This window comes from Cucurbita pepo, chromosome LG20 (assembly GCF_002806865.2).
Source record: "Cucurbita pepo subsp. pepo cultivar mu-cu-16 chromosome LG20, ASM280686v2, whole genome shotgun sequence".
Classification (NCBI taxonomy): Eukaryota; Viridiplantae; Streptophyta; class Magnoliopsida; order Cucurbitales; family Cucurbitaceae; genus Cucurbita; species Cucurbita pepo.
The window spans coordinates 736664-748487 of NC_036657.1; the positions used below are offsets into that span (position 1 = coordinate 736664).

Genomic DNA, 11824 nt, shown 5'->3' on the forward strand with positions numbered 1-11824 from the left:
AACGGGCTAAAACTGATAATATGTATCAGAGTCGGTCAATAATATGTATCAGAGTCGGTCAGTCGGTCAACTATGAGATTCCACATCGGTTGAAGAGGAAAATAAAACATTTTTTTTTATAATGGTGTAGAAACCACTGGATAGGAAAGAGGAACCAAACATTCCTTCTTGTATAGAAATCTTAATGACTAAACCCATATCCACAGCTAACTAATATTGTCCTCTTTGGGCTTTCACTCTCGGGCTTCCCCTCAAGGCTTTAAAACACGTTTTCTGTGAAGGTTTCCTCCTCAAGGCTTTAAAACACGTCTCCTAGGTGAAGGTTTCCTCGTCCTTATAAATGGTGTAGTTTGTTCTCCTCCCCAACCAACGTGGGACGTCACAAAATCAATATATTTCTTTCCATTACTTCGATTTTGAGCTCGGAGACAGTGGATGGAGAATGACAACACGAGCTTTACATTCAATCTCAAATATGTACACATCTGATTCACCTAAAAAGGCTTAACAAAGCTGACGAAAATGGCAGAGGTATAGAGTTTGACACATATTATAACCATGAAACCACAGAAAAGAACAAACTCAGCCACTGCAATTCGGGGTTGAAGATTTGCTCATCCAAGGCACCACAACGGAATCTGGAGATTCCGGCACTAACTCACCCTTCACCACCACATCCTCCTCTCCTGAAACCTTTATTTCTTCTGTCTTTCCTTGCCCACTATGCTGACTCTCTATGTTCTTAAGAATTTCCAAAGCCTCCGACATTGTCGGCCTTGTGTCTTTCACACTCTGCAAGCATTGAAATGCCAACTCTGCAACTCCACATATCATGTCTCTCACTCTTTCATCCGTTTCAAATCCAAGACATGGATCCACAAACTCATGCAACTCGTCGCCCCCAATCTTATTGATTGCCATTGTCCACAAGTTTATCTCATGCCTATGCCTAGTGATATCAACTGCAGGCTTCGAAGATATCAGCTCAACCAACACGACTCCAAAGCTAAACACGTCGCTTTTAATCGTAAGTTGATAGCATTCGTGATACTCCGGATCTAAGTAGCCAGGAGTTCCTTGTGGTGCAGTTGAAACATGGCTGGCTTGTGTAGGAAAAAGCCGAGATAGTCCGAAATCGGCGACTTTAACACCGAAGTTGCTGTCGAGGAGAATGTTGGTAGTTTTAACATCACGGTGGATAGTCTCAGAGGCATGGAGAAAAGCCAGAGCACTTGCAGTCTCTATGGCAATCTTCAACCTTGTATGCCATGGAAGCTCACCGGGTTTTGCTCGTTCGCCGTGAAGATGATCGGCAACAGTACCGTTCGGGATGAATTCATAAACCAGCAGAAGTTCACGGCAATGTCGAGAGGTACATCCATAAAGGGTGACAAGATGTGGGTGGCGCAAACGAGTAAGGATCTCAACTTCATTCATGAAATGCTCAACTCTTCTGTAGTTATTTTCAAACAATCGTTTAACAGCGACCTCACGCCCATCAGGAAGTTTGCCTATCAAATGAATTCAAACATCATACACTACGTATGCTTGGATTAAAGACTGAAAACTATTGAGTGATGTTTACCGTAGTAGACAGTGCCACAGCCGCCATCTCCAAGTTCTTTGGCTGGATTAAACCTGTCGGTGGCCTTTTCAAGCTCTTCGTAAGAGAACAAAGGCACACCCATGTAATCTTCTCCTGTCTCAAGCTCCTTCGCAGGAAGATTACTAGAATTGTTTCGTAGGAGAAAGGAGGAGGGAGTATAAGTACGAGCAAGCTTCTTTTTGTGCAAACGAAACCAGATGAAAAAGGCTACGCTCATTATCGTTACGCCGCCAAAACCACAGCTAAAACCTGCCATTTGCTACTTAAGTTAGCTCAATTTCCGATCATAAGAGAATAATTTGTGTAATCTGAAATCAGGGTCTTGTTTTTTTACCTATGACGTACTTCTTCCAAACATCATTTTCTCCTGCCATGGCAAGCAAATCGTTAGGAAAGATTGTTTATCAAAAGAAATAGAAGAACAGAGCTAAGATTCGAGCAAGAGCCAGAGCAAGATTTATTTCCTAGAAAGTTACCCTGTTTGCAGGTTTGTAGATGAGGTCCATCAGGACAATAGCAAACAAACTCGTTGCTTTCAAACCCACATCGCCCACCACTTGTCTCACAATTGCTACAATTTTGGGCACTCCAATTTAGAGTGAAACCCATCTTCAAGACATCGGAATAACTCTTCCTCAACAACCCAGAGAAATCATCGTCCTGATTAGGAATGTCTATAGGCACCTCTACCGAGGATTGACAAGAATCGACAGAGAAGTTCATAAGCTCCACAAATCCATCGTGGAAAGCGGCAAAAGAATGGAGTTTGGGTGTGTTTGAACAATGAATTGGGTAGCTGAACTTGGGAGGAAGGGAAGTGCAGTTGTAAAAGAAGAAGAAGCCAATATGATCCGGAGTGCGTAAACCGCAGGGCATTTGAGGAGTAGGGCATTTGAGGTCGTAAAACGCAGCATATGCCACAAGAAAAGAGTGGGTTTGATAGGAGATCTCTCTGATGATATAATCCTCTTCTGAAATTTTGATAACTGGGTATTCATGTCTGCAGGTGATATCAAAGGTAGGGAGTCCACAGAAGGGGCTGTGCGAATGAGCTACCCGGAAAGGGTAGCTGATATTCGGACCTTTCCCACAGGATTTTGGAGCACAAGCTTCAAACTTCTCGTGTGAGGACAGAGTTTGGGGAGTTAAGATGATGAAGAAGATGATAAAAAGAAAAGGGGTTCTCTTGAAATCCATTAATGGAAGGAATGAAGAAGAAGAAGAAGAAACAGGACAGTGTGTTTGGTGGGTTAACTGGGAATGATCATAACATTACTTTTCAAGAACTTTGTGGCATAAGAATCTAAGATGGCTTCCAAAATTGGATGAAAATGTAATGGAAAAAGAAAAGTTCCTTTTGAACGTGGGCGGGGCTTCACTTTCTTCACTTCCCACAAGGATTTGTGAGGCTTTTTGTGTTTGGCAATGCTAACAAAAATGGTCAACTTGGTCGGCAAAATATGATCATGAAAGGTCGGTCATATATCACCACTACCTTTAAAAACTAGAAGTTTGTTTGGAGTGCATGCTTCAAACTATGTTCTTCAAACTATGTTGTTCAAACCTAATTAGTTGAAGTTTGGACTCCTAATACCATAATTTTTTTTTTTTAGTATTGAAACAACTCAAACTCATTACTGGTAGATATTGTCCTATTGAGACTTTTCCCTTTGAACTTTTCCTTACGGTTTTTAAAACCTCGGCTAGGGATCCTTTTCGAGTCCCCCCTCGAGACTTTTAAAAAATGTATGCTATGGAGAGGTTTTTATACCCTTATAAAGAATGTTTCGTTCTCTTCACCAATTGATGTGGGATCTTCTATACATTTGTAAAGAATATTTCGTTCTCTATTCACCAATCGATGTGGGAGCATCTTTTATACCCTTGTAAAGAATGTTTCGTTCTCTCTTCACCAATCTATGTGGGAGCATCTTCTATACCCAGTAAAGAATGTTTCGTTCTCTCTTCACCAATCGATGTGGGATCTTCTATACCTTTGTAAAGAACGTTTCGTTTACGACTCTCTACAATGGTATGATATTGTCCACTTCTATACCCTTGTAAAGAATGTTTCGTTCACGACTCTACACAATGGTATGATATCGTCCACTTTAAACATAAGTTCTCATGGCTTTGCTTTAGGCTTCCCAAAAGGGCTCGTACCGATGAAGATAGTATTCTTTGATTATAAACCCAGGATCATTCCCTAAATTAGCCGATGTGAGACTTTCATCATCCAACACTCACAAGTATAATGGTAGGTGAAGATCAATATTTAAACTACTAATATTTTAATCGATGATTTGATCTCGAACCCAATTGAGATATATTTAAGTTTCATATCTTATTTTTGTCAAATTATACTTACTTCCAAATTTTATATTATGATTCTTGTTAATAGTAGTGTATTATTATTATTATATTATGGTGTATAGGATTTGTTGACTTTATAGGGTCAAAACTAGAGATTTCTTCCTTCCACAACACATGTGTAGCTGTTGACACGTTCCAACGATGGTAGCCTTAAGTTTTGACGGCGGGGCCCACTTTTTAGCCCCAATGTCACTGGCTAGCCAATGTCATCACGACTTTGACTAGTCAGTGCATTGACTTTTACACAACTATTGCCTATCAATTACCAACTTTCTCCCTCCCCTCAATATCTCCTAATCTAAAATAAAAATAAATTAAAAATTACCAAACATATTCTTTATTAAAATGATACAAGAAAATTAATAGGAATAAAATTAAATTGATTTATTCAATTGAAATAAAATGTGAAATTGATCTTAATTGTTTATGCATTTTTACTCAAATTTACCATATAATTTAAACTTATATTTACCTAAATTATAATATTTGGAGAGTATTAAAAATTCAAATGAACTGGAGATTTGATGCAATGGAAGATGAAGTACGTACCAGGAGGAGGAGGCTTGCAAACGTAAGGATGGATGTCTCCATCGCCACAAATGCAGTAAAACTCATGGGTGGCGTTCCCTCCACACTTGCCGCCGTATACCTTGCACCCCTCGCACGCCACCGTGTAGAAATCCCCGTATTCCACATCAAACCCTCTTTGCACACCCTGCTCCACCGCCATCGTTCTGTTCTTGTGTGTTTCTTCGAATACCTCTTTTGTAATTGTCACTTCGATGTTCAGTCTACACTCGCTCATGTTTCTACTCCGATTCAGCGCTTCCGTTTCGAAAGCGTAATTCGCTCTCCCTCGTATTTCCCCCTCCGATCCGCACGTGAATCTGTAATTGTCGAGAATTCCAGGTATCAGCGGGCAATCGTACCAGACAGAGAGATTCAGATCGTTCAAAGTATACTTGAAGAGACGATAATCAATCGTCGTCGTTTTGGTTTCGATTTTAGGGCAGAAATCAGTTCGGAGATCCGATCTTGCGATTGTCATTGTATGTTTGGATCGGCTGATGTTGAGAACGTGAAATTCAATAGAACTGATTTCGATCGTAGTGGTTTTGTTGTGTTTGCAATTGAGCTTGAATTCACGGCGGCCGCAGAATTCCTGCCGCTCATTCCCCCAAAACGGATACGTTACGTTTACCAAATCTCCGCAGTTGTAATAGAGACTGCAAGCTTTGAATTCCTCGTGGGCGTCGTCGGCGGAACATAGCGGAAGATCAAACCACACCACTGTGAATAAGAAGAAGAAGAAGAAGAAGAAGAGGAAGAGAGGAACGGAAGTTTTCATTTCCGTGAAGGCTCATGAACAGAGGATGGTTTTGATCTGAAAATGGGGGAAATTGAATAAGAAATGGTCTCCTTATGCTGACGGTAACTACCAGGAATGTTGACTAAAAATAAAAGAAATTTGGAAAATTATGTTATTTCGCAGTGTGAAACTGATTAGGTTGACTGGAAAACTTTGGTCACGAGTAAATCCACCCCAGAAGCCACCGCTGCTTTTCTTCATAATTCCTTCTTTATTTATTTATCATACAATTGTAGAGAATCATGTTCATCTAACACACCCGATTGAAACTCAATTTTATAAAATAATAAATTTAATGAACATGACTAGATTTATTAATTAGAAATATTTATTTAATTTAATAGTAAAGATGTGTAAATTGTATTGGTGTGTTAATTATAATTAGTTTGTTAAACATTAACGCGGTTTTGTGAGAATTATGGTACCAGAAATAAAATAGTCCAACTCGCCTTATGGACAATATAAAATTGTTCTTGTATGATGTTATGTGTCGGGCTTTGGTTCGTATTGGAGGTCAACAATAGAGTTGGAAAAGAAAATTTCTTCCACTTGGGAAGACGAGAACTGGATGTATTTTCCATCCTTCATGTAAATTATTAAAATTAAAATTAAAATCATAATTATTTCTCATTAACTACTCTACCAGTGCTACCTAACTAATTATTTTACTCATAGTTTAAATGTCATTGATCACAATCACATTTTCTTTAAAGGGGCCCGTTTATTAACGAGAGCAACTATGGTAGATTGAGGGACGAATGCTAAAAGTGGTTCGAATCACCCTTCGTTATTTTCCTTTGATGCCAAAAATTAAAAATTTAGAACTAGACGTCATCATTAGGGGAGAATAAGTTACCCAAACGCCGCCGTTTCATTTTTTATTTTTAAAATTTTATTATTTAAAATTGGCATGATTAATAATAGGGTTCAAAGAGAGAGAGAGAGAGAATGAAATGTTATGGGGTGTTTTAGCAAGACAACTTTCTTTAATTTTGTCTTTTCTGTGAACTATATTAAGAATACAAACGGTTATATCTTGAAACCGGGTCCCACTCGGCTCGACCAATGTAAAAGAACCACACTCCTGTAACAACAATAACAATTATTAAAAAATTTATAAAAAAAAACTATTTGGAGAAGAAAAATAATAATAATAAACAAAAAGAAAAACTAGCCGTTGCGTCTATTGGATTCAAATCAATTGGTCGTACTTTCATTTCAGCGAGACAAAGATTACTCTCTCCTCTCTCTCTCTCTGTTTTTCTCTATCCAAAACCCTAACAAGGCAAGTTCCAAGCTCTCTCTTCTGTTGCTGCGAATTTCACGGCCGAAGAGTTCGATCTGAATCCTGAGTGTGTTGGCCGTCTAAGTTGCGTCGATCAGATTCGGCTCCAATTTAATGTGAGAACTTCTCCCACTTTTCTTGATTTTCGATTGGTTTTGTTTCTGTAGAATGCTTGTTGTATTTCTGCCATTTCCTTCATTTTATGCTTATAGAGTGAGCGTAGGAGAGAAAGAAAATGCCTGGTCTGCAATGTGTTCGATTAAAATACATCACAGTCCATGTATGATTTTTTGACATTTTTTGACATTTTTTGAACTTCTCTTTGCATCGATTGACGCATGATTTTCTTCAAATCTATTCATTTGACAGATAATTGCGTTTGGTTATAGTAAATTCGCCTCATGATCTTCAAGCTACAGCCTGATTTTCTAGCATTTCTCGAGAAGTACGTCTAGAACTTTAATCAAATCCCTGCTTTTTCAGTTTTTTGGTCCGACTGTGAAGGACAAATAGGCAGCAGATATTAAGAATCACTATGACTATCAAAACTCCTTCAACACCAGCTTCGAAAACAGAGAGGACACCAGCATCAACACCTGGAGGACCTCGATCTAAGGAAGAAAAGATCGTTGTTACTGTACGGTTAAGACCTCTGAGCAAAAAGGAGCAGCAAGCGAAGGATCAAATAGCATGGGAGTGCATTGACAACAATACGATTGTGTATAAACCCCAGCCTCAGGAACGTCATACTCAACCCGCCTCGTTTACATTTGGTACTAATGGCATCCGATCATTGTTTTCATGCCATTTTCTTTATTTCTTTCCCAAAGATTGTACTAATGGCATCCGATCATTTGTTGTGGCAGATAAAGTTTTCGGTCCCGCTTCTTTGACCGAGGCAGTATATGAGGAAGGAGTAAAGAATGTTGCCTTATCTGCTCTAATGGGAATCAATGGTAATTCAAAGAATTATCAGTTCATTTTTTTTATTTTTTTTTATCATTCAACGTAGGTGATTATCCATTCAAATGGTTGTATATTGTTCTATGTCACAGCCACCATATTCGCCTATGGGCAAACTAGTAGTGGAAAGACATTTACAATGAGGGGGATAACTGAGAAAGCTGTTAATGATATCTACAAACATATTAGTAATGTAAGTTTTTAGTGTTCTGAATCGAATTATTTTCTGCTAGCATTTTGTACCTTAAGTAAATCATCAGGTAGCTTTGGTTTTTTGACAGACACCCGAGAGAGATTTTACAATTAGAATTTCTGGACTGGAAATATACAATGAGAACGTTAGGGATCTATTGAATACAGAACCAGGTCGGAATCTAAGGCTTCATGATGACTTAGAGGTACTATTCATAATTACATGTGTAAGGATTAAACGTAGTATTCTCCACCGAGTGAATATTGCTCTTTATGCAGAAAGGTACAATGGTTGAGAAATTAGTAGAGGAAACGGCGAGTAATGATCAACATTTGAGACATTTGATTGGCGTCTGTGAGGGTAAGAACACACTACTGTGTCCTCACTCAAGTTTGCTTAATGTCCTCCATAATACACTGCTTTACCATTAGCTCAATTTTACTTTGTAGCTCAAAGACAAGTTGGTGAAACGGCCTTAAATGACTACAGCTCTCGGTCACACCAGATAATAAGGCTGGTTAGTTTTGTGGAAATTATGCGTTTTTGATGTTCTTATCTGAAAGCTTTTCTTTTTCAGCTTTTGATTGTTCTTACCATAAATGCTTTTGATTGTATATGCAGACAATTCAAAGTACCCTACGAGAGAATTCAGATTGCGTTAGGTCTTTTGTGGCAAGCTTGGTAGGAATTGCTTTTACATTCTGTTTATCTACAATCTTGTACTTTTATTTCACTTTTTCTTGGACTTACTAATTTTAACGTTATGCAGAACTTTGTTGATCTAGCTGGAAGTGAGAGAGCTTCACAGACAAATGCTGATGGTGCTAGACTGAGAGAAGGCTGTCATATTAACCTTAGTTTGATGACGCTCACAACTGTGATCAGAAAGCTAAGGTCAGAATCTGTTTCGTGAAAGATATTAACATNTTTTTTTTTTTTTTTTTTTTTTTTTTTTTTTTTTTTTTTTTTTTTTTTGAGGATGGTTGGGAGGGAGTCCTAAATTGGCTAATTTAGAGAATGATTATAGATTTATAAGGAAGGAAGACAATATCTGTTTTAATGGGATACAGCCAAAGTGGACAATATCGGCTAACAATAAGTTTTGGCGGTTACAATATTGTATCTGAAGTTTCTGTTTATTGTTGCAGTCTCGGAAAGAGAAGTGGTCATATACCTTATAGAGACTCTAAGCTCACCCGCATATTGCAGCATTCACTTGGTGGAAATGCACGAACCGCCATTATATGCACATTGAGTCCAGCCCTGACTCATGTTGAACAATCGCGGAATACTTTGTACTTTGCCACCCGGGCAAAGGAAGTGACTAATAACGCCCAAGTTAATATGGTAATAACCTTATTTATCCTCACCATAGTTTTAACATATGCTTACGGATTTCCTTTAACTTTTTATGTGAAAATTTTTAAACAGGTTGTATCGGACAAACAATTGGTCAAACATTTACAGAAGGAAGTTGCCAGGCTAGAAGCAGAACTGCGCACTCCTGATCCAAAAAAGGAGAAAGATTTTAAAATCCAGCAGGTAGCTTACACTTTAATTTGACAGTTTCTCGACATATAATTGATTGAATCAACCAGAAGAACTTAGTATTTGATTAAAATCCAGATGGAAATGGAGATTGAAGAATTAAGGCGACAAAGAGACCTTGCTCAATCCCAGGTCGACGAGCTCCGCAGAAAACTTGAGGAGGACCAGCAGGTCTCTCTCCTACCTCCTTATACTCGCTGACAATACAATTCTCTCTAACAATATATCACGTTCCTTGAAGATCAGAAAATAGTAACATCCATTGTTATTTTCAGGTTTCAAACCCAATTGAATCTGCCCGTCCTCCAGTGAAGAAGTGCTTGTCCTTTACTGGGACATTGCCTCAGAAACTTGACGGCAAGGACCTTGGCCGTGGTATGATATTAAGGCAGTCTATCATGCGACAATCATCTACTGCTCCTTTCACACTTATGCATGAAATTCGCAAGCTGGAACATCTCCAGGAACAGCTTGGGGAGGAAGCTAATAGAGCCCTGGAAGTATTGCAAAAGGAGGTGGCTTGTCACAGACTGGGGAACCAAGATGCAGCAGAAACAATTGCCAAGTTGCAAGCTGAAATAAGAGGAATGAGGTCAGTCGGTTTAGAACCAAAAGAGGTTGAGGTTGGTAGCGTTATTGCTACTAACCAGAGTGTAGGTGCTAATCTAAAGGAAGAGATAACACGGCTTCATTCTCAAGGTAGCACCATTGCCAATTTAGAAGAGCAGCTTGAAAATGTTCAGAAGTCTATCGACAAGTTGGTAATGTCTCTACCAACCAATTATCAGCAGTTCATGAGTGAATCAACCCCCAAACAAAAAAGTTATACCAAAAAGAAGAAATTGCTTCCTTTGGCCTCGAGTAATGTTGCCAACCGGCAAAACTTTTTAAGATCGCCATGCTCACCTTCAACAACTTCCCAGCAAGTACTGGAGTTCGATTTTGAAAATAGACCTCCTGGGAATGATGATGTATTCTCACCTGAGACTCTGCACGAGTCTGAGAAAGGGACTCCAACAAAGAGTGAAGAAGGTGGAGATGTCTCGTCAAAGGAAAGCACTCCTTGTTATCGAAGATCAAGTTCTGTGAACATGAAGAAGATGCAAAAGATGTTCCAAAATGCTGCAGAAGAAAATGTAAGAAGCATAAGAGCATATGTAACAGAATTGAAAGAGCGTGTGGCTAAACTGCAGTACCAAAAACAGCTACTTGTTTGTCAGGTGTGCTATAATTGTTGTTTGAATTTCATCCATAAAATTTTTGCATTCATTAACATCACTAAGTCTACATGTTCTTTTCCACGTTGTATGTAGGTCCTTGAGCTGGAAGCAAATGAAGCTGCTGGCAACAAATTAGATTGTGATGAAAACTCATTTGAGCAGGATGAGGACCAAGTTCCGTGGCATGTAACTTTCAGGGAGCAAAGGCAGCAGATTATTGAGTTATGGGATGCTTGCTATGTCTCCATTATTCACAGATCTCAGTTCTACCTTTTATTCAAGGGCGACCAGGCTGATCAGATTTACCTGGAAGTAGAGATGAGGCGCTTAACATGGCTGCAGGAGCACCTAGCGGAATTTGGCAATGCTAGTGGAGCTCACGTTGGAGACGAGCCAACAATCTCTCGCTCGTCAAGGTTTCTTTTCTCTCCTTTCTTAACGTTTGATCAAATCAATTGGAATGATTACCGTAATTTTTCCATTCTCCATCTTGTTCTTCTATGTAGCATAAGGGCATTGAGACGTGAAAGAGAGTTTCTTGCAAAGAGATTAACTTCACGTTTGACAGCAGAAGAAAGAGATGCATTGTACATTAGATGGGAAGTACCTCTTGAGGGGAAACAGAGGAGAATCCAATTTGTAAACAAACTCTGGACATATCCTCACGACCCTAAGCATATTCAGGACAGTGCTGAGATAGTGGCAAAGCTTGTTGGGTTCCGCGAAGGTGGCAACATGTCCAGGGAGATGTTTGAACTCAATTTTGCTGTTCCTTCCGACAAAAGACCATGGATTATGGGATGGAACCCAATTTCAAACTTCCTTAATCTGTGAGAAAATTCGTTTTTCTTGTAAATAATCTTCTGATTCCTTTCGTATGTCTTGACTAATTTTGGAGCTTTCCTCCAGAATTCCTCGTAGATTGTGTCTGAGATAGATCGGAGACAATCGATTCACTAATTCCAATCTGAACAAAAGAATTTGATTCGTTTCCCACGTCGTTCATTAGGGTTGTAACTGTTTAAGCCTACCACTAACAGATATTGTTTTCTTTAGACTTCTCTTCCGAAGTTTCTCTCGAGATTTTTAAACGCGTTCGTTAAGAAAAAGTTTCTACACCTTTATAAAGGAATGTTTAGTTTCACTCTCCAAACTCCAAAGGGATCTCACAAGATTAGTCCGGTAGAGGTTTGCCTAATATTAGTTGCTTTTTTCAAGTATATAACTTTGGTAGCAGTAGTTCATAATATAGTTTGAGGAGAGGATT

General features: G+C 38.9%; 3 protein-coding genes across 4 annotated transcripts; 1 reads left to right on the top strand and 2 right to left on the bottom strand.

Annotated features, from left to right (window-relative positions):
• Positions 1 to 384: 384 nt before the first annotated feature.
• Positions 385 to 5521, bottom strand: LOC111783302 (LEAF RUST 10 DISEASE-RESISTANCE LOCUS RECEPTOR-LIKE PROTEIN KINASE-like 1.2). Its single transcript, XM_023664224.1, has 4 exons — positions 4529 to 5521; positions 1941 to 1973; positions 1586 to 1855; positions 385 to 1511 (listed from the first exon to the last, which is right to left on the bottom strand). Exons 1-4 carry the CDS (start codon positions 5325 to 5327, stop codon positions 583 to 585), a joined length of 2031 nt encoding a protein of 676 aa, XP_023519992.1. The 5' UTR covers positions 5328 to 5521; the 3' UTR covers positions 385 to 582.
• Positions 1985 to 3176, bottom strand: LOC111783303 (LEAF RUST 10 DISEASE-RESISTANCE LOCUS RECEPTOR-LIKE PROTEIN KINASE-like 1.2). Its single transcript, XM_023664225.1, has one exon. It carries the CDS (start codon positions 2801 to 2803, stop codon positions 1994 to 1996), a length of 810 nt encoding a protein of 269 aa, XP_023519993.1. The 5' UTR covers positions 2804 to 3176; the 3' UTR covers positions 1985 to 1993.
• Positions 5522 to 6597: 1076 nt separating the features above from the next.
• Positions 6598 to 11612, top strand: LOC111783300 (kinesin-like protein NACK1). 2 transcript variants are annotated; one of them, XM_023664223.1, is made up of 15 exons: positions 6598 to 6749; positions 7003 to 7406; positions 7500 to 7589; positions 7689 to 7789; positions 7878 to 7994; positions 8068 to 8149; positions 8239 to 8306; positions 8411 to 8470; positions 8559 to 8683; positions 8938 to 9136; positions 9221 to 9331; positions 9416 to 9508; positions 9613 to 10557; positions 10651 to 10973; positions 11064 to 11612. In XM_023664223.1, exons 2-15 carry the CDS (start codon positions 7169 to 7171, stop codon positions 11389 to 11391), a joined length of 2880 nt encoding a protein of 959 aa, XP_023519991.1. In that variant the 5' UTR covers positions 6598 to 6749; positions 7003 to 7168; the 3' UTR covers positions 11392 to 11612. The 2 variants fall into 2 exon arrangements, with proteins under 2 accessions (XP_023519991.1, XP_023519990.1); XM_023664222.1 differs by having other exon boundaries at positions 7117 to 7406.
• Positions 11613 to 11824: the final 212 nt, after the last annotated feature.